Genomic DNA, 19,085 nt, shown 5'->3' on the forward strand with positions numbered 1-19,085 from the left:
AACAACCCAAACGAGACCCAACACCATCACTAGTACGCAAACTTAACAGCAAGATCTTCTCTATGATAAAATTTAATATATATCTGAACGTATTTACTATTGACTTAGGTGTTCGGTACCATGAACACCCAGACTATACGAACTGCCAAAACTTCACAAAGCACAAATACCCATGCGAACAATTGTATCATTCTGTGGTTCGCCTACTTACGAACTTTCAAAGTACTTGACTGACATACTGCAACCACTTACAAACAAATCAAAACACAAGCTACAATCCACTGAAACTTTCATTAAAAAACTGAGAACTATACAAATACCGAACAACTATATACAACGTATGGAACTGGGAAGTAAAAATGGTTTTAATGTACATTCATACAAATACTTATCATTGCCTTTCCTTCAAACAGGTTCTTTTCTCTTTAAACTGTTCATTCACGTGATTCGCTTTCATTAAAGAAGTTCTTGAGTTCTGTATTGTTTTAAATTCTTCATTTGACCTCACAGCAGCATGCACCCAAACAGGGAGATTGGGGAATTTCTTGATAAAAAATGCCTTGTGATCGCCAATCTTATAAAATGTTTGTGGTCTTGGCCGTGGTCGATCGTACCAATGTTGGCCTATATTTCGAATAAGTCTCAAGCATTCTGTCAATAAAGGACCATAATTATATATTTTTCCATTTACCTCGTCTGTTCTTAAATAATCATATACATCAGTGTCCATGAAACTTTTCCAATTTGAATACTTGCTATTTAATTGCTTGACTACACTTGACTCGGTCTCGCTCGTCTTTATTGGCTGTTGGTTTCCAACTTTACATAAAGTCAAATTTCTCGTCATCCGACATAAGAAATGGGTGTTTCAACGCTTCGTTAGCAGATGGCCTGTCTTCAGGTCGTAGATTTAACATCCAGAACAAAAGGTCTTTCCCTGCTTCATCCTTGATTTGATCTAAGCCAACAGGGTTTCCATTCAACATATTGTCCAGTATATGCCGTTTAGCTCCAAAAGAATGTTTACCTTTCGTGGCAACATAATAAGCCACCATTCCAGCATTCTAAAATGATAAACAATGTAAAATGCAAAAAATGAAATTTATTTGTACCTTGTAAATAGTCATATTCCTATACCAACCATTACATCAGACTCTTTCTTGTAACGTCCTTTATCAACTGTAGATGAATCTCGGAGAACATTGGAAGGCTTCAAATCCCGATGAAGAATAGGATTTGGGCCGCTGTGAAGATCAGCTTATCCTTTTAAAATTTGTGTAAGAATTTCTGGAAGAGCATTTTGAAGATCAGGCAAAGTAGAAAACTTCACAAAACTCTCCAATGATTCTTCGCATAAGTCTAATATTAAATAGACATAATCCGTTCCAGTATCCTCTTCTAAGTAGAAATAATTCACCACATATTTTGACTTCTTTGCGTTGAATTCATTCAAAATATTCTTTTCTTGTTGCGCACTCTTGATACAGTTATCTCTAAGTATTCGTTTTACTGCTTTGCAGTAACCATCCTTTCTCAGTCCCAAAAAAACACGGGTTTCGTTGCTTCCCTTGCCAATGCAAAACTCGTCGGAAAAAATCACACGTACATCACCAGCCCGTTTAATCTCGGTATTCCGATTGCGTCCATATTGAATCAACTTTAATGACAAATTTCTATGTTTTGTAGATTTATCGATGCATTTCCACTCAGGAAACTGCAATTCTTAAAATGACATAAAACTATTACTTTTAGAGGTGAGTGAAACGAAAATAATCTGAAGCATAAGTGTTACCCACTTTAACCAATGCAATACATACATGCAGTGCACTTTTTGGGAAAACAATGGGCAACATAACAACAATTAAACATAACATTAATTACTCAGTTATGCAATCAAATGATTCAAATATAATGACATTGGGTGAGATAAAAAATTAAAGCACAAAAAGACCTTTTCGTTGTAACTTTTCTGTTGTGCATAACGTATTGTTTTTCAATATATTTTGAGAGCTTTAAAATAAAAATTTGAGAGCATTTTTCTTGTGTCTAAGGTTATTCATTTTGTGGGAGAAGATATAACAAAATGGCTATCTTTAAAAAACATTTTTTTCTGTAATGTTTACTACAAAACTTTGACTGTTAGCTAATAATAAAGATTGTAACTAGTGCCTAAGACAATCGCAAAACAACATTTTTAAACTAAAATCACCACAATTTTCCATCTTTTCACAAGCCATGCACTTAGAAAAGTTTCTTATTTTACAACAAAATATGGACACTATTATTCAAACATAAACTTTACCTTCCGTTTGTACTGGACAATATTTCGTTAGTACCGTCGGAAAACCGATCTAGAGAAAACAAAATTTGATATACTTCTATAGTGAATATAAGTTGACTTGTAATCCAACAGTTTAAAGGCATAGAGCCAATTTAAAGTGGAGTAGAAAGCTCAGGCTTACAATGTGCTAAAAAAGGAACACACGACGAGAAATGAAAAAATTCATTTTGCCTTTCTGATTATTTTCAAATGACAATTTGAAACGTAAACCAAGTGTAAACTTAATTGCAACATAACAAGTATCTCTCATTTCCAGTCAAATGTTACAACTGTTCAATTTGCACCTTCTCAAATTAACCTTATCCATGTCATTAATCTCAAATAATCAACTTTGTCCAGCGACAAATAGGCTAAGTGCATGCACAAAAACGTGTTTGTCTGTACAAAAACATGTCTTGCCACGAACACAAACGTGTCATGCCATATCAATGAAATACACCGTTTTTCCATGCAAACAAAACAAACCTGTTCAGTCTTATAAAACTCCACAAGTTTTACCATACTGTCAAACATGGGCCCATCCTTTAGGCAGTACTTGCCATGGTCGACTAACATTTCGTAATTCTTTATTTCATTGCCGTGAATGAGTGATAGGATATAACTGTCAAAATGTTTGGGACTTTGGCGTATCATATAAACGCCAGATGGATTGCTTTTGTTTTACCGCCTTTAAGAGATTATCAACCATCTTTGCCTGTAAAAATATTTTCGTAAATGGTAGAGCAATGCAAAAATAATGATGATAAGTGAGGCAAATGCTGGATATTAACACAATACAGAAAAAATTGAGATGACAAGGAATGTTGACGACTGATACTGTGGTGGAGAATATAACACGGACTTACTATGCAAAATCAATGCTCATGAAAAACGTCTACCATACCAGGCATTGGCTAAGACAGCATAGATAATGGGGTATATACATATATATGTTACAATCCACAGAAAACACTCGATTTCAAAGTAACTTAATACGGCCAAACGTGAATATATGAATATTGCCCCAATTATCGAGCTTTCTACGCCACTGTACCACACTTCAATTTCACGATTTTTCATCGCCACAAATCAATCATAGATAACGTATTTATAATAGAAATGGAAATCTATTTCACGTATATTATTTCGAAAATAGGAATGTATTCACGCACATTTTAACAAAGTAGTTTTTTGTTAACTAGTACTTACTCAATCGGTCCATGGATCCCAAATTGCTGATGGAGTTTTGCAGATGATTTATTATGACCAGATCCACCTAAGGCAAAAAATCCAATCGATTAAACTTGAACCAAACAAAATCGCTCGCCATATTTTAAAGGAAATTCACAAAACTGATTATTGTCTAAAGACCACTGATCATTGATGCAAATGTACGTCATTGATTGTCACGGGCTCTAAACAATGTAATTACGTACATTTCATTAAGGTTGTATGGGTTCACAAGCAAACGATAAAAGCCATCAATCAATGTCATAAGACTTTTCGCTTTTATCATAGAATCCTCGACGAAAACGACCTACAATCAAATAAAAACTCACAAGAGTTATGTCACATTCAAGATCAAACATCGCTATGAGTAGTTGCTACACCATTAACCACGGAAAGAGTAGGGTAATACATTATTATTGAAGCAACAGTAATACCTCCGGAGACGAGTTCTTTCTAATTATGCGGATGCTGACTTCTCCAGACTGGGATTGATTTATGTCGAGACTTACAATGTCTTTATGATAGCAGATGATCTCTTCAACTTTACTGGATTCATAATTACTGCCGTACTAAACAATGACAAAAATTAAATACACACTCGAATTTCAGAGCATTTGGGCATTACCCTTTGACTGGTAAACCTTCTAAACATCCCTGTCATTCCTCCATACTATCACACCTTAAATCCACACACCGCCACCTTCGAGGATTTTAAAATACTTTCTTCATGCTCAGACTCACAAGAACTTCTTATTCACGAAAGCCTCTTAATCAACAAAATGAAACCATCTCTTAACGTCCAAGGAAACTCCATTGTCCTTCAGTTGCTTTAATCTAATTTTGACCGTCCTCATGTCTGTATACTTTATGATTGTTTGTGGGGTTTTTTTGTTTCTTTCGTGTTTCTACTTATCCCACGTCATACCATCTTATCCAATATTTACTAACACGTTTTTATCCCACCATGTAATTTAATATTACGAAAATAGCATTATGTATGTATCCCTCTATACTTGTAATTCAATATTGTCTGATGATGTCTTGAGAGTCAAGACGAAACGTTACACTTTTAAATAAATATTTCTTTTATGCATTAAATGGCTCTTTAAAAGCACTTTGCTGGGCTTTGATATTTATATTTAAAGTTCGCTTTCCGCCCGGTATATTTCGGTCACAGTTGTGCAGTATGTTTTCCAAAATACAATTGCGGTTATTCATTGCTTACACTGTTTCATGTTGGATTCTGCGATAGTGGCCTGACTCTGGAGACAGAACTGCTAACTAATTAACTTAATTTGTAACTACAGATAGCCTTTCTTTTAATTCTGCTCAAAGAGAGAATAATCGCAATGTATTGTGGCGTCGAATGTGATGGTGCTTGATCTTTTTACGCTAAGTTGATTATGGCGCTTTCTATTGAATAGGGCTAGGTAGTTTGAAATGGAAATAAAAATACCAACTGTAGAAACAGTGAAAAAAATGATGATATTTTTCATTTTATACACATCTGAAACAAAATAGCAAGAACTTCTTTAAACAGGACTTATAGCTACGGCGAAAGAATTCAACTGGATAAATACTATAGCTACTTTATGTGTTTCTCCTTGGAATAGCTACTAAGGGATTTTACGTAAAATTATAAACAGAGCTTATTAGTTTTTGCCACTAAACAATGATGTTCGTAATAATGTTTTACGTATGTTTTAATGTTTTTTAAAGCTAAAAATTAATGATTGCAAAAAGTGTTTGTGGCTGCACCAATTTACCTAATATGTGACGGGCATTTTTCGTTTTCGTCAAGCTGAAAAATATGAAAACTGCATATAATAAAATCTATAGTAATGGTGATCAATTAACTTCCGTGCCTTGTATGACGTAAAATGCGCTTTCATTAAACTCGCTTTTCTCCCGGCCATGATTAAAAATCCCAACATTTTGCATGTTTTGAACCAAACAGTACAAACGTTATCTTTATATGTTTGTAATGATGATCGTCCAGGAAAGACCTGAGAAGGATCTGTTTTGTTGACTGACGTTTCGATACCTCACCTTCAGTCTTCAGAGTCAAATGAGTAATTGAGCCTACGCCACCGTACTGGTGCGTACAGGAATGCAGGAAATGTGCAGGAAATATCATGGATTGTGTGAAGTGAAATATTTTATTTTAAGTGTGATGTGTGATTTGTGACGTTTTTGTAGTGTGTGGGTGTCAATTGCGTATTGTCATTGTGAATTAGTTTGAAGTGTAATGTTTTTGTTGATCGTTTGTTTGTATTGTGAATGTCGTTTGAAGGTGCCGTAATTCAGCAGGTGGTTTGTTCCGTATACCAACTTTCTAATGTACGTTGTCATAGTCAGCCAGATGCATTTGCCGAGTCCCAGTCAATGTTGTGCTTTGTGATTCGGTGATGTTCGGCAATGTGATTAGTTTTGTCTTGTTTCCAGTAGCTGTTTGTGCTCAGTAAGTCTTATGTTTGTTCCTGCCAGTTTCCCGATAATAGGCGTGGTAATGGAGCAGTTTATTTTGAAACTGTACCTGTCGTTTGTCGTCTTATGTTCGTTAGTACCGTAACGTTGTGACATGGCGCGAGCTATGATACGCGAGCGAATCTCGCGACGCCTTGATGGTACGTTGCGTTGTCACGAGTTGTTCGTTGTTAGGTCGTTGGGTTTAAATGTTGAAATTGATAAAGTCAGAGTTATAGTTGTTTTTTGTCAAAAACACGTTTGAGATAGTTGTTTCGTTCAGTAAGCGGGTGAATTACATGATGTGCACGTCCAGCATGTTCGATTATGGTGGTCGATGTGGGTCTGTGATGATTGGTCTAGTAGTCGGTCAGTATGTGTTGCTTTCATAAACTGTTGTTCGTGTTTTGATTGTCATGTTTTAACAAACAGTCGAGAAAAGGAAGACTTCCTTGACACCGGTATGTGGCTGTTCTGTTTGTTGATGTGAGTATAAGTCAATAATGTCGTCCATGTAGTGCTGTGATTGTGTAACAGCCCACGCAGTTATAGTAGTGCATTAAAGTCATGAGTGCCCGTTCCTCCATAGATTCATTAATAATTTCATAACTGCCAATAAAACGGCGAGCCCATGCTGTCCTCCATGTAATTGTTGGCGTCTTCATTGAAGCAAAAGTCGAGGCGAGGCAGAAGCCTGTTCTCCATAATGTCTTCTGTCGGTAATGGCAGTACGTTGCGGCGTTTGCACGAGCGCCAGCCGTGGCGAACAGTGATTCAAAAGACACTAGTATATATTGTCCGTATAGGTGCACAGTTTGTAATGAAAGTTTCAGTAGATTGTAGCTGGTGTTTTCGATTTGTTTGTTGTTCGTCGCGCTTTGAAAGTTCGGCAACCAATGAATGATACTAATTGTCGCATGGTTTGTGGTTTGTGAAGTTTTCAGTCTGTGGCAGGCGTGGTATGAACATCTGAGTCGATTGTAAATACGTTCAGATATAATGTTAGATTTCATAGAGAAGATCTTGCTGTTAAGTTTGCGTGTTGTCTCGTTTATTGTTCGTTTGTTCGTTAACAGTGCGTCCATTTTGTTAAAGTATCATTCTCATCCATGACCATGTCACGCGTCTCAAATGACGATGTTGTTGTCGTGTTTTAGTCGTTTGAGTGCTTGTTGTTCGTCTTTGTCGTTGTTGTTCACGCAGTAGACGACAAAAGTGAGGTTATCTGCTTCGATCCGTCTTTGGTTGTCTCGACAAGTCTCTTTGATATGCTAGACAAAGCCTCGACTGGAAATATTCGTTCAGTCGGGATTTTCAGTGTTATGGAACGTCGAACTGCAGATAGTAGTCGCGTTTCAGTTCTGTCTAATGGGCGGGAAGAAATACCTCACCCAGTTATCGTCATGTTTATGTCTCCACGGTTTTAGTTTGTTTTAAACGTGATACTTTACTTTCTACCATACAAACTATTGCAGAGAAACGAGCAAACAAGACAGAGACACAACACCAAATCAAACAACAACAAAAACTTGAACGTGGTGTTGTGTCTCTGTCTTGTTTGCTCGTCTGCATAGTTTGTATGGTAGAAAGTAAAGTATCACGTTTAAAACAACCAAACACATGCAAGACATAAACATGACGATAACTGGGTGAGGAATATTTCTTCCCGCCCATTAGACGAAACTGAAACGCGACTACTATCTTACGGACTAAAACATTCCATAACACCTAGACAAATCCCGACTGAGACGATAGTATCAAGTGTCGAGGCCACCGCGTATCAAAGAGACTTGTAGAGACAAACCAAAGACGATCAGAAGCAGGATGCCTCCACTTTACAATCGTCCTCTACGTGACAACAACTTGACAAAAGACGAACAACAAGCACTCAAACGACTAAAACACGACAACAACATCGTCATTTTACCAGCAGACAAAGGACGCACTGTGGTCATGGACAGAATGATTACTTTAACAAAATGGACGCACTTAACGACAGACAAACGTACGAACAACTCAAACGACCCAACACCATCACTAGTACGCAACTTAACAGCAAGATCTCTCTATGAGAAAATCTAACATTATATCTGAACGTATTTACTATCGACTCAGATGTTCAGTACCACGACCACCCAGACTATACGGACTACCAAAACTTCACAAACCACAAATACCCATGCGACCAATTGTATCATTCTGTGGTTCGCCTACTTATGAACTTTCAAAGTAATTTGACAAACACTGCAACCACTTACAAACAAATCAAAACACAAGCTACAATCTACTGAAACTTTCATTACAAACTGTGCACTATACAAATACCGGACAACTATATACTAGTGTCTTTTTGATGTGAAATCACTGTTCACCAGTATTCCACTTAATCTGGCACTTACTTGTACCCAAAACCCTCATTACAAACACCACGGACGTACTGCCATACCGACAGAAGACATTATGAGTTACTAGAGCCTGCCTCACCTCGACTTACTCCAATACAAAGGAACACACTACAAACAATTACATGGGACAGCAATGGTTTCGCCTGTTTCTGTTGTAGTTGCTGAAATTGTAATGCAATCTATAGAGGAACAAACTCATGACTTACAAACATGCACTACCTTTTGGTGTCGCTACGTAGATGACACAATCACAGCACTACATGCAGACGACATTAATGACTTCATACCACATCAACAAACAGAACATTATTATTAATTTACCAAAGATGTCGAAGAAAACGGAACTCTTCCTTTTCTCGACTGTTTGGTAAAACATGACAATCAAAAACTACGAACAACAGTTTATCGCAAGCCAACACATACTGACCGACTACTAGACCAATCATCTTACAACCCTACATCACACGAAGCCACCACAATCAGAACATTAACAAGACGTGCACAAATCATATGTGATTCACCGGACGCTCTACAAAACGAAAACAACTATCTCAAACGTGTTTTTGACAAAAACAACTATAACTCTGACTTTATCAATTTCAACATTTACAAACCCAACGAACCTAACGAAACGAACAACTCAGTGACAACAGCAACGATACCTTACATCAAAGGTACGTCTGAGACTATCTCGCGTATCTTACACTACACATACATACGTGTCGCTATAAACCAATCAACGTTACGACAAGTACTAACGAACATAAAGGACAAAGAACAACCTAACGAACGACAAGGTGCAGTTACAAAATAACTGCTCCGACTGCCACGCCTCCTATATCGGGGAAACTGGCAGGAACTTAAACATAAGACTTACTGAGCACAAACGAGCTACTAGAACAAGACAAAACTAATCACATTGCCGAACATCACCGAATCACAAGCACAACACATTGACTGGGACTGATCACTCTACAGTACTGACTATAGAACGGCTTACATTAGAAAGTTGGTATACCAACTTGAACAAACCCCCTGAACAGATCACAGCAATTACCGGCACCTTACAAACGACTTATTCACAATACAAACAAACGATCAACTAAAACATTACACTTCAAACTAATTCACAATGACAATACACAATTGACACCACACACTACAACTAAAACGTCACACCTAAATCACACATCACAACTAAAAATAAAATATTTCACTTCACACTAATCCACAATGACAATACACATTTCCTGCACATTTCCTGTATAACAATACAATGACGTAAGAACCAGACAACAAATACGGCTAACCTGACGTTTACTCCTCATTTGACTCTGAAGATGACTACCGCTAAGGTTGTCGAAACGTCAGTCAACAACAATAAAACAGTCCTTCTAGGACTTTATTAACCTGGACGATCATCATTTACAAACATATAACGATATTCCCCGGGTTCAAACCATTTACTTTAAACGTTATCTATCGATCAACTATATTATTTGAAATGTTTTTGACAGACCACCTTGGTGAAAAATGGTAATATACACATTACAGAATTTATATTCAGTGTATTGGTACGTACTCTCTTCTGGTAAGTACGTCTTTTTTAACGCCATTTGGTGATATCAGAATCTTACATTCTACAGGCAAGACTTTATCTACGAAGGAGCTTGGTAATAAAACTGAAACAAACAATAATCATAGCATATTCAAAATAGTTTTAAGAGCAGGAAGTATTAGTAAGATGATACCATTTTCACCAGAATATTTATAACACCAAAATCAGGAACACGCTCAAGGACATACAAAACGAGATTTTCGCGTTGTCTACATTTGTTTGCTAGTTTTGAACTGTGGGAGTTGTGTCTTCAAATGAGATCGTATTTTTTTGGCTTGTAGTCGTTACTCACAAACAAATGAGCAATACCATATGGCATTTCCTACAAATATATACTTTATAGATAAAAGTATTTCTTTACAGCTCAACCCCATTCACGTGAATGAGTTTATACACCAGCATTGCTAGCCCTGATGGCCATTTGAAAAACAACAAAACAAACAGTTCATAATGTATGAGTACATTTCAAAAGTGGATCCAATTTCTAAAGAAAGATCTCAACAACCTCAACTAGTTACATGAAAATAAAATAACCATGTACCTCAACGGTTTGTCAAGAACTTTGGCAGTTATGTTTTTTTCGTGAGCTTGGATTATTGACTCAAGAACTAGCAAAGTGAGATGATCTTTCCAGGACAAGTTGTCCACTCTATGCTTGATGTAATCCCATCGACACTGTAGGTTAGTGATAATCATTATGCATTTGTCATTAAATAACTTAACAAAGAACATAAAGTCACTTACAATTTGATGATATATGCTAATAAGAAAGGTGACCAAAATCAATAACACTTACAAATTGAGGTAAGCCAGCAAATGACCTCAAACCAGCACAAAGGCAAGCAAAAAGTGTTATTTTTGAAAATACATACACAAAATTACAGTTGTTACCTGCATGACAAAGTATTCAAATGTAGCAACATTCACAGCTTTTAAATAGAAACCAGGAACAGCTCTAAATGCAAGCCGAAAGAAAAAGACCTGATTGGAAATGTCTTCCGATTATTATATGGTTGGGATTATAATAATGATCTTTTTGTCTGTCACATTTTTCTGTTATCTGGCATTCGATGTCAAGGCAGTGTTCACAGTCTGTTGTCATAAGTGTGAAGAAATGTAAAGCCATAGGAGCAATGTCCAATTTCTTGCAAATTTCAATGCATACATCCTGTTTTCAAAAAATATGCAAGTTATTCATGCATAAAAAAAAAATTGAGGCATTTGTTAAAATATCTTAATTGGAAAGAAACCTAGTTGATTTCTGAAAGTCTTGATTGCAATCAGATGTTGAATTATTTAATAATTTTTACACCCTCCAGTCTAATGTCTTCCTCAGAATGATCTGTTGTTGAGTCTTAGGTCTTTATATACTTAATTCAAATGTCTTCATTAGGAAAGATCTGAGGTTGAAACTTGAGTTCTTATTTATTCCAGTCTAGTGTCTTCATCATCAGGATTGATATAATGTTAAAACTTTATTCCTTATTTAGGTACTGCAGTCTAGTGTCTTGATCAGAGTAATCTGATGAAAACCTTGATCTCTTATGTACATACTGCAGTGTCTTGTCTTGTTTATTTTTATTTAAAATTTTAAATGACCACAATGTATTACTTAGCCAATAATCCCATTTTAGAAAGTAAAATATAAACTATTAGGCAAGAAAATTCAAATAGGTGAACTAACATATTCTATACAAATTATTCTTGACTATTATTGTACCTCTGGGAGTTGAATTGACTTGCACATGAATGATGTAAGTAGTAAATTAACAGGAAATAATTCGTTTAAGTATCAAATTTATCGCGATGATGGAAGCAACCAAATCCATTTTACAATGAATTTGTCGCAGGTATAATAACACAGGTCCAACAAAAGTCGAGTAATTTGTATAGGGGAGACATTTTTTGGAATACCCTGTACAAACTATATTTTTTCTCATTGAAAACACGCGCAATTATGTAGCTACGATGTCTCAATGCTTTACATACTTTGACACGCAACTCAGGCGTCTATTCTATGGTAAAGAATTCACCATTTGCTAAACAAACTTTCCCACGTCTATCCACTGGTCTTTCGAATGACATAATTTGTCCACAATTCCCAATATTTTCAGAGCTAGATAGCCACACGAACTTTTACAACTCTCTTACATACTGCCATTGGAAATTTATGCAAAAATGAGCAGGGGGTTTCCAGAAATGAATTTTAATGTTTTTTTGAACTAAAGATAAAATTCCTGAATTTTCCTGCGAAATCCTTTACAATTCCTATAATATTCCCGAGCTTTTTCACAAATAGGATTCAATGAAATTGTTTTTTGGCTTTGTCCAAATAAGCCAAAAAACTCATTTTATTATCTAAACGAGGTATTTAAAACAACATAAAATAGCTAAGGTGCCTCGGAAGAATGAGAAATTACGAAACAGGTTTTCGGGATGAAATTATAATTTTCGTGATTTTCTTCTTCCTTACAATATATAAAACAAATTCCAAAACGGACATCTCGTTTTCTTGATATTTAAGATAATACAAGAGTTTAAAACAAAAGATGGTGTAATATTTCGTCTATATTCCAAAGACATCATCAGACTAATAGTTTACAATGCAGGCTGCAAACTTTTATATAATTATTACAAGCGGAAGTGACAGTTACGTAATTAGAGAACCTTTATAGGTTCTAATACAATCCATAAAATGTGTAACCGTATTGTCCTGTGTCCCAAGTGCAAGAGTCACCATTGCACTGTGGTGATAGCTAATTTTAGGCACACAGGCTGCGCAAATTTAGTATTTTCTTACTTTGGTAGGACTATATTGCTTATTGTTGACGATTCTATTCAGATTAAGACTCACCAATGTATGCCTAAATTCGTGAGCGCAGAGGTCTCACGTGGCAAGTATTTCTTGCCATTACATTACACGTACGTACATAATATAACCAAAAATCATTTGATATTCTCAAACAGTTATACTAGATTATAAATAATTGTTTCTAGGACTACAAGATCACTTCTGAGAGCTTATACATATATATTGTCTACTTGTAATAATACATTAAATGTACTTTTATCCACCTTCTGAAAAAATCCACAGACACACAGAAACAAATCGAGATTTCACCAGCATCTCAGTCGGGCGAAAGACTAGGCTGAGTCATCTCACGATTAGTGTGGTGCCGAGCATGAGTGAGGCAGCAAAAATACAAATATATAATAACGTATCATAATATGTATAATACGTTACTCCATTCTTATGATCCTGAAAGATCGTGGTTTCTCGTTCGTGACTGTCCATGAATGAATTATATATGAATCATTCATTCCTCTTTGTGTAGTTTTCTGACAAATGGTCGTTTTAGTGTCTATTGTTTGCTGTGTAATCAATGATTAATACGACCGATATATCAAATAATTCCCTTTAAGTGCGCCAACCTTCGATAAAACAAAGTACACAGCACTTGAAAGAATAATGTAAATCACTGAGGATATGATGCTTGTCCAAAGATTTGCAAAATGTAACTTTACCTCAAAGTAAAATCAAGACTGATAAATTAAATGATCACTGTATAAATATAATGGAAATTCACTAGGAAAATGGAATGTTTGCCTGTTGCTGATACTAACAATATAGAATATTGAACTCATTAATTTGAGGGAGGGATACTCATATATTCATGTTTTACCGTATCAAGTTTTCTGAAATTCATTATGTTTTGCTGATTATGAAATTCAAATATGAATATGACCTCCAGTTATCGAAATTGCTACGACATTGATACAACACTAAGCTTCAAGAAAGCATAATGCATCTGCATGGCTTGCACTTCGTCTGTCACTTCAGCAATTGCAATGCTAAACCCAAGTGGAAAAGTTTTGGATGGTCTTTATATTTTTCATATTAGGCGTTTGGGGTGCGCAGTAATTTATTTCTTAAATAATGTTTCTTTATTTTACAAAAAATGTATTATTTGTGAACCAATTTTTATTTACCTCATTAATACATTATATGTGCTATATATAAACCTAAATAATACATTATATGGTAAATAACGCAAAGTAAAATCAAGTAATTTCATGGCATTTACTTAACACTGTATAATTGTAGACAGGCAATATACAGGGTGTATAAAAGTTGACTTTCTAGAAGTTCTTTGAACAAGTTGTAAGAGGGTAATAAGCAAAAACATTTAGTGATTCTGAGACTTTAAGTTTTACGCAAAGCTGGCAGCTGGACGTTGAAATTCCTAAAAACGCAAGTTCTTTACTATCGAGAGAACTCGTGATAAAACTCCATCAAAATAAGTTTGGGTAATCAATATCTATCCTGAAAATCACCAAAAGCAAAAAATAATATTAATTATTCTATATTTTATAAAGTTAATTTAAACTCACCAGAAATGTAGTTACGTGGCATGCAGTGCAGTATATTCTTCAAAAATTCATGTCACCACCTATGTAATTAAGTTCCTTTGAAATGAATGGTCCTTTGCAAATTATAACAAGTATAAATAAATATTATCCACCCTATTATTAAGGCTTAAGCAACGCCACTATCACAATGAAAATATGGTCATAAAATATGGTTCTACTTTACATTCAAATACGAAGATCCTTCCCTTCAAACAGGCCAGGTTTTGCTTGCCTTAAATTATTCATTTATAAGGTTCGCTCTTGTTGAAATTAAAAAAGTTCTTAAGTTCTGCATTGGTTTTCAATTTGTCGTTTGACTTGACAGCAGTGTGCACCCGAAAAGAGAGATTGGGAAAAGTGTTGAGAAAATACGCCTTGTGATCACCAATCTTATAAAATGTTTCTTGTTGAGGTCGTGGACGATCGTACCAAAACTGGACAATATTTCGAACTAGTCTTAAGCAATCAGTCCAAGAAGATGCATACTTATGAATTTTTCGATTCACTTCGTCTGTTGCAAAATAATCATACACATCACTATTTATTTGACTTTTCCAATGTGATGAGTGACTAATCAATTGTTGAACGACACTTGATAGGATATCATTTGTTTTAATTGACTGTAGGTTTCCAATTTTACATAAAATTCAAATGTGTCGTCATTCGCCATAAGAAATGGACGTATTAACGCCTCATTAGAATATGGTCTGCCTTCAGGTCTTAGACTTAGCATCCACGATAAAAGGTCTTTTAGATTGTCATTCTTGATTTCATTCAAACCAGAAGGATTTCCTTTTAATATGTTGTCCAATCTATGCCGCTTGGTTCCAAAAGGATGTTTCCCTTTTATTGCAACATAACAAGCCACCATTCCAGCATTCTAAAATAATATAAAAATTGTAATGGAAACAAAAAAATCTCACAAAATTGAGTATATATATGATATGCAAATGTTAACATTCTGACACCTACATATACATCAGATTCTTTTTTGTAGCGTGCTGTATCAATGAAATATTAATCTTCAAAATATGGCTCAGAAGCAACCCAATACTCAGTTCCCCTGTTAGCTTTGCTTTCATATGTTATTGATGCATTCTTCAATATTCGACTAATACCAAAGTCAGCTATCAGAAATTTGCCTTGAAAGTATTGGAAAGCTTTAAATCCCGATGAAGAATAGGATTTGGACCGCTTATAAGATTAGCTAATCCTCTTTGAATTTGTTTGAGAATATCAAGAAGAGCTCTTCGAAGATCATGTAAAGTACAATACTCCACAAACTTCTCCAACGATTCTTCACATAAATCTAATTTCAAATAAATATATTCCATTCCAGTATCCTCTATTAAGAAGGAATAATTCACAACATATTACATGTTTTATGCGTTGAATTTGTTTAAATTCTTTTTTGTTGTGCAAGCTCGATGCAGCTATCTCGACGTATTTGTTTCACTGCTTTGCAATAACCATCCTTTCTCAGTCCGAGAAAAACACGGGTTTCATTATTTCCTCTGCCGATACAAAACTCGTCTGAGAAAATTACACGTACATCACCTACATGTTCAACATCGACGGATTGCGTCCATATTCAATCAACTTTAGCAACAATTTTCTATGCGTTGTAGATTCATCAATACATTTCTACTAATGTAACTGCAATTATTAAAATAAAGTCATTGCATTCAGGGGATAATTGAAAGGAAAACAATGTCTAAAATACATAAGTATAGCCCAAATCTACAAAGTCCACACATTTGGATACGGAAAGCACATTTTGATAAAACAACAAAGCAAGTGAAGCAGGATTAAGATAAAATCATACATGCTAAGTTTGAGGGTTGACTGATAGACATCAAGTTCGTTCTGTTGTAATTCATGCGCCTTTTTTGTTTGTTGATAAACTTTGGGTGTTATTTGCAGAGCACGGATATGATTGAACACGTCTATATTTTAACGACAGAATTGTTGTCATCAATCTTATCTTAGATATTCTAATAATTTTACAATACCAAAATTTTACTGTTGAAAATAATATTGCAATGTCTGTTTAAAAAGTTGTCGCTTTGATATTAAATATTTTAAAATAATAATGTAAATTTGTTCTACAGTTTATCAATAATTAGTTGCTTGTCCTTCAAAATTACATCATATATAGTTATGTTAATGTATTATTTCTAAAATCTTTACTTTGCAAATATTTATATTTTATGTATATATGACATTGCCTGAGTATATGCCGTGCAATAAGGCTATGATAATTTCCTAGTATGTGTCTTGTCCAAATGAAGTCATACAACTTTTCTTTCTCTTTCTTCTCTTCCAGCTGTTTGTCTTAAATCATAGCAAATAATTTTCTTTCTACTAAGATCCTAAATCATTTTTGTTCTACTGTGTCCTCGTTTATCATGGCTTCCTCTTTAGCCCTTCTCTAGACTCCAACATTGTAGTTCTCAATTAGTATCTCTTGATATCTACCTTCTCTTGACTTGCCCTTAAAACATTTAACATGTGCTTCACCTATGATATAATGGTTATTATATTTTATTTCAGTCTCTCTCTCTCTCTCTCTCTCGATTTGCTTCCTTTTGTTTTCTCATTGTCACTGTTTGGAAACCATAACATCGTTGGTGTCACTACGGCTTTGTACGGAAACCTTTTTATCCCTGCTGACAATCTAAAAGAGCAAAACACACCTTTTTCCACCATATCCAACGAGGCTGCACACACTTCTTTACCTATTTTTGATATCCTTATATATCACTAAGAAATTTGTAAACATCAGAGTTCATAGGGACTCCCGTCTAACCTTCTCTGGTACTCTGCTATCACCATGGCAAACTAAAGCAGTTTAGGGCTTATCTTTAAAACAATCTAACTTTTACATCAAATAACCTTGTCTATACTGCATGAAGTCTCTACAGGGGAAGGAGAGGAAATTATGGTGAGAGAATGCTCATATCGCCCTAATTTTTTAACCCTCCTCCATAGAGACTGAACAAAATCCAAACTCATACAATACCATAGTTACTCTTTCAGCAGCATGGATATCGAATATACATTATCAAAGACTCAGTACTTTTCATTTAACAACCTCGGATAATAGTAATTCTGTGTACTCTTCTTGAAATCAAAGCGTCCCCTGTCTATTTTACTTTACTTGTTATTTTCTGATTACCAAGCCGTTCAAATAGACAGTGCTGGTAAGAAATGAATTTGTTTTAATATTTCTCCTGCAAGGATAAAACTGTCCTCAGTGATCACTGAACGATGATCAAAGCTTGGATGTGGTAAGACTTCCAACATTGAAGTTAAATTGTAGTGATGAATTTGTGTACTAAAGATCCTTTTTACGATTTGATGACCGTCTCAACTCTTAAAGGGTGCCTGACTAGTCCCCTCGATCATAATTACATCGTCTTTACGACAAACATGTTATGATATGCGGAACCAAGACTCGATTGCTCTCACTGTGCACTTTCAATGCTTAGCTGCTCAACACTCTAAAGAAAATCGCCTCCCAACAATCCCCACAAACAAATATCTAACCACAAAAAGCAAAAGCAGCTATAGCTTTGCGATATTTAAACATTGGCTCTTCAGGTTCCCAACAATTCCTAAGAAAGTTGAACGTCTCCACAGAACTGAACGTGATCAGTCCGTTTTCTCCTCCACAAACAAAAACTTACACATTTCAAAGAAAACTTAATAGAATGATTTAGCAAACACGATGTTAAGTCTAAGACGTCGCCAAATTTTCGCGAGTGATTTAAGTCTAAGACGCCACCACGTCGTAAAGTATTTGTAATTTAGCAAACCTTTTGTAGGACTTCGTCAAAGAATAGTATGAAACAAGTCTTCTATCAATTTCGGCATTTTCCGGCTGCATCGTTTTTTCTATCATTTTAAACTATTTTTTTTCTATAAAAATTTCCAGCAGTATTGTTTCAAAAAATATATATAAAAGCAAAATCATCGACATACGGCTTTTTGAATAAAATTGTTTTGACTCCAAGGAAACCCTTCCAAGGAATCAGAGCAGCTCCAAAGAATCAGAGCAGGCTCCGCATTGTTTGTTTGTTTGTTTTTTACGGTTTAGGAAACAAAACATTCGCAGTTTTTACTTTAGATAAAGATATGTATGCCTATATAATATTTTAAGATGCAAGTATGAGTGACAAAAATGGAGTTTCCGCCGTCGTCGATACGACCATAGGCAGCCCAATAAATCACTAAATTGTATAAACAAACAATAACTCGGCCCATTCCATTGTAACAGACCGTGCGCCGGAAATTTTTATTAAGTGATTATGTATATTTTATATATTTACCAAAGTTAAAACTATCATCGCAGTTACGAGCACATACCTTTATATAAAGTAATAATACCTAAAAAACAAACATAAATTTAAAATAATAATTATATCACTAAAAAATGAGATCATTTCTCTACATGAATCCATACTTAACTTTTAAAAAAGACGACTAAAACCTGAAAAAATATTCGTGAACTTTTCAATTTGTTTGAAAATTTTTCTGTCTCCATGCTGGATGCCTTGAAGTGGTGAATACGCCATTACTTTCAAAAAGAGACTCAACTGCAATTGGCTAATTAAGTTTCTTAATTTTTAAAAAA

At 35.1% G+C, this 19,085-nt stretch overlaps 2 protein-coding genes and 2 long non-coding RNA genes across 7 annotated transcripts in view; all 4 read right to left on the minus strand.

The window, feature by feature from the left end:
* Window positions 1–272: 272 nt before the first annotated feature.
* LOC124448598 overlaps window positions 273–19,085 on the minus strand; it is a 33,226-nt gene continuing 14,413 nt past the window's right edge. For all 4 annotated transcript variants that reach the window (XM_046999558.1, XM_046999560.1, XM_046999559.1 and 1 more), the window contains one exon: window positions 273–687. In XM_046999558.1, the coding sequence (XP_046855514.1) occupies window positions 392–687 (296 nt within the window). In that variant the 3' untranslated portion in view covers window positions 273–391. The remainder of the gene's footprint in view (window positions 688–19,085) is intronic.
* Window positions 740–2,989, minus strand: LOC124448602. The gene is made up of 4 exons (XM_046999563.1): window positions 2,807–2,989; window positions 2,303–2,351; window positions 1,142–1,722; window positions 740–1,064 (listed from the first exon to the last, which is right to left on the minus strand). Exons 1-3 carry the CDS (start codon window positions 2,972–2,974, stop codon window positions 1,259–1,261), a joined length of 681 nt encoding a protein of 226 aa, XP_046855519.1. The 5' UTR covers window positions 2,975–2,989; the 3' UTR covers window positions 740–1,064; window positions 1,142–1,258.
* LOC124448609 lies at window positions 3,003–4,146 on the minus strand. Its single transcript, XR_006949172.1, has 4 exons — window positions 3,985–4,146; window positions 3,757–3,857; window positions 3,530–3,596; window positions 3,003–3,035 (listed from the first exon to the last, which is right to left on the minus strand). It is a non-coding gene; the product is annotated as an uncharacterized LOC124448609 (long non-coding RNA).
* Window positions 10,185–12,130, minus strand: LOC124448607. The gene is made up of 4 exons (XR_006949170.1): window positions 12,029–12,130; window positions 10,931–11,207; window positions 10,581–10,714; window positions 10,185–10,361 (listed from the first exon to the last, which is right to left on the minus strand). It is a non-coding gene; the product is annotated as an uncharacterized LOC124448607 (long non-coding RNA).

This window comes from Xenia sp. Carnegie-2017, unplaced genomic scaffold (assembly GCF_021976095.1).
Source record: "Xenia sp. Carnegie-2017 unplaced genomic scaffold, XeniaSp_v1 HiC_scaffold_23, whole genome shotgun sequence".
NCBI classification, from domain to species: domain Eukaryota; kingdom Metazoa; phylum Cnidaria; class Anthozoa; order Malacalcyonacea; family Xeniidae; genus Xenia; species Xenia sp. Carnegie-2017.

Excerpts from the sequence above, each read along its gene's own strand:
- LOC124448602 (XM_046999563.1), bottom strand. The coding sequence starts at position 2,974 with ATGATACGCCAAAGTCCCAAACATTTTGACAGTTATATCCTATCACTC. Across the intron at positions 2,352-2,806 it reads AGTTTTATAAGACTGAACAG|ATCGGTTTTCCGACGGTACT; the intron begins GTTTGTTTTGTT and ends TGTTTTCTCTAG. Across the intron at positions 1,723-2,302 it reads TTGTCCAGTACAAACGGAAG|AATTGCAGTTTCCTGAGTGG; the intron begins GTAAAGTTTATG and ends TGTCATTTTAAG.